Source organism: Arachis ipaensis, chromosome B10, assembly GCF_000816755.2.
Source record: "Arachis ipaensis cultivar K30076 chromosome B10, Araip1.1, whole genome shotgun sequence".
Taxonomy (NCBI): Eukaryota; Viridiplantae; Streptophyta; class Magnoliopsida; order Fabales; family Fabaceae; genus Arachis; species Arachis ipaensis.
In genome coordinates this window covers 40,645,493-40,647,899 of record NC_029794.2, presented here as the reverse complement: position 1 = coordinate 40,647,899, position 2,407 = coordinate 40,645,493, and the positions used below count along the sequence as shown (strand labels likewise).

Here is a 2,407-nt window from a genome sequence, read left to right as displayed (position 1 = left end):
AAAATAAATAATTTATAAACATTGATTGACACTGAAAAAAAAAAAGATTAATTTTTGAGTTGTGCTCTTTTAAATAAATAATTGTTTATAAAAAATTCTAATTATTTCATAAAATAATGTTGAAACGAGTTACTTTTTATGCTCAAAACTCAAAAGAGCAAAAATTAGTATTGAGAAATAAAAATAATTAGAAAGAAAAAAGAATAGGAAAAAGACAAAGGCAGTAGTAATAATCTGATTTGCAGAATAGATTATAAATAATGCAGACGGTCCGAGATCTGTCTATCTGCTTCAGAAGACAAATTGAGAATCATCATCATTTGAGAGTAATGGAAGAAAGCATGTCAGGCTTTTGCATAAGCGACGGAAGAGGAAGTGTTGCTAATAACAATAATAGTGGCGGAAGTGGAACAAAGTGTGGGCGTTGGAACCCAACAACCGAACAAGTGAAGGTTCTGACAGAACTTTTCAGCTCTGGACTCAGAACTCCAAGCACCGATCAGATTCAGAGGATCTCTAATCAGCTCAGTTTCTATGGCAAGATTGAAAGCAAGAATGTCTTCTATTGGTTTCAGAATCATAAGGCTAGGGAGAGACAGAAAAGAAGGCGGCTTTCTTTTGATCATGATCATGGAGGTGGTGGAGTTGGAGATAATCATAGCACCATCAATATTAATCATTCTTCGACACAAAGTAAGTATCATACATATGTCCTCTTTGATTTAATTTGTGTTTTTGTATTTTTTATTTTTAAAAATTCTTGAAAAAAATTAAAACAAGAAAATAAAAGTTAAATGTTTTTGTTGTATTTTTATGGTTTTTATTTTTATTTTTTTGAAAAATACTAAAAAAATCAACACTTTTAGTTTAAAAATTAAAAAATTATTAATATTAATTCAAATGAAAAAGGATAAATGCAAGATAAAAATACTCGTCATATATCATTTTTCCAATATAATTTTGAAAATGAAAATACTGAATATACAAGCAGAATAGATATTTTATTTGATTTTTTCTTTTATCACATTTTTTCCAATTTTTTTTTGGGACCAAAAATGATGGATAGGATGAAGTCTTCTTTTTTACTATTTGAAAAAATAATAGTGACATATTATTCATCATTTTTTTATACAAAAGCTTTAGAATTATTTGGAGATGATGAATAGTATATATATTTGGTTCTTTTGTTTTTTTTATTTAGGATTTATGTTGTAAGATTTAATAAGTTTAGGAATAAAAATAAATGTTTATGCTACAACTACGAACTGTAAGAAATGTTATTTGTATATCAAATTTGGTCTCTTATTTTTTAGGCATCTAATTTATAAGTATTAATTTGATTTTTAATTTGGATTTTTAAAGGGTTGGCCTAATATATATGCATATCTTTGATGGACAGTCCACTTTCTTTTCATTCAATTTGTTTCTTTAAGCAGGTTTTGCACAGCTGTATTCAGAATCAGAGAAGGTGATTGAGACTCTTCAACTATTCCCATTGAACTCCTTTGGTGAATCAGAATCATCAGAGAAGCTGAGTAGTAGGGTGCATGCAAATGATCAATGCCGGGATAATAATAATTTGATGTTCTCTTACACCATGGGGGAACAAATTGATCACCCTCCATTAGACCTTCGCTTAAGTTTCATGTAATAAATTAATTAAATATTGGGAATCTCCTTTTTGCTGGTGATTCATGATGATGGGTGTTAGGGGGGAAAAACTGTTCTTTTAAATAAATTGAAATTATTGTATTATTATTACTTGATGTTATAGGTTTTAGCATAATTTTTTCTTTTTTTTTTTTTTAAAAAAGGAATGGGATGGGGGTATGATGGCAGATTTCAAAAAATATGTATCTTAGTCTTCAAACTATTGTTTTTAATATATTTACCTAGCGATCAGTGATAAGTCTTATTAGTTGCTTCTAAATTAAATTAACATATTAGAAATTCTTGGACATTCTCCTCTCTGCATGCATGATATTACCTAGTTCAACCTTTTTATTTTATTTTAATTTTGTTGCTTCTCCGAGTATATATACTCTGTTGATTTATACTTGGATGTTATGAAATGCTTGGGGATTCTAATTCGCATCCTCTCATGAGAGATGTCACCTTGGAATGCCAAAAGGATATGTAACAAATTAATGAGTCATGCCTCGGGTCTTCCTCATATCTTTGAATATAATCAACCATATACCCATATACATATGTGTATAGTTAAATAGGGAAAAGATCCTCTAAACGGAAGAGAATTGTAACGTAGTAAAGTAATGAATTAGTTATTAATAAATTTGTAATTTTTATTATACGTAAATTTTATTACTTTAAGGAAGTCCTCACTTTAATTTAAGGATAATTAAATTATTTTTTTATTTTATTAATTTTTTCGCTTTAAAAAAAAATT

General features: G+C 28.0%; 1 protein-coding gene across 2 annotated transcripts; it reads left to right on the top strand.

Annotated features, from left to right (window-relative positions):
* Positions 217 to 1,909, top strand: LOC107622108 (WUSCHEL-related homeobox 5-like). Of its 2 annotated transcripts, none has more exons than XM_016324023.2 (2): positions 217 to 693; positions 1,434 to 1,909. In XM_016324023.2, exons 1-2 carry the CDS (start codon positions 261 to 263, stop codon positions 1,649 to 1,651), a joined length of 651 nt encoding a protein of 216 aa, XP_016179509.2. In that variant the 5' UTR covers positions 217 to 260; the 3' UTR covers positions 1,652 to 1,909. The 2 variants fall into 2 exon arrangements, with proteins under 2 accessions (XP_016179509.2, XP_016179511.2); XM_016324025.2 differs by having other exon boundaries at positions 225 to 693; positions 1,437 to 1,909.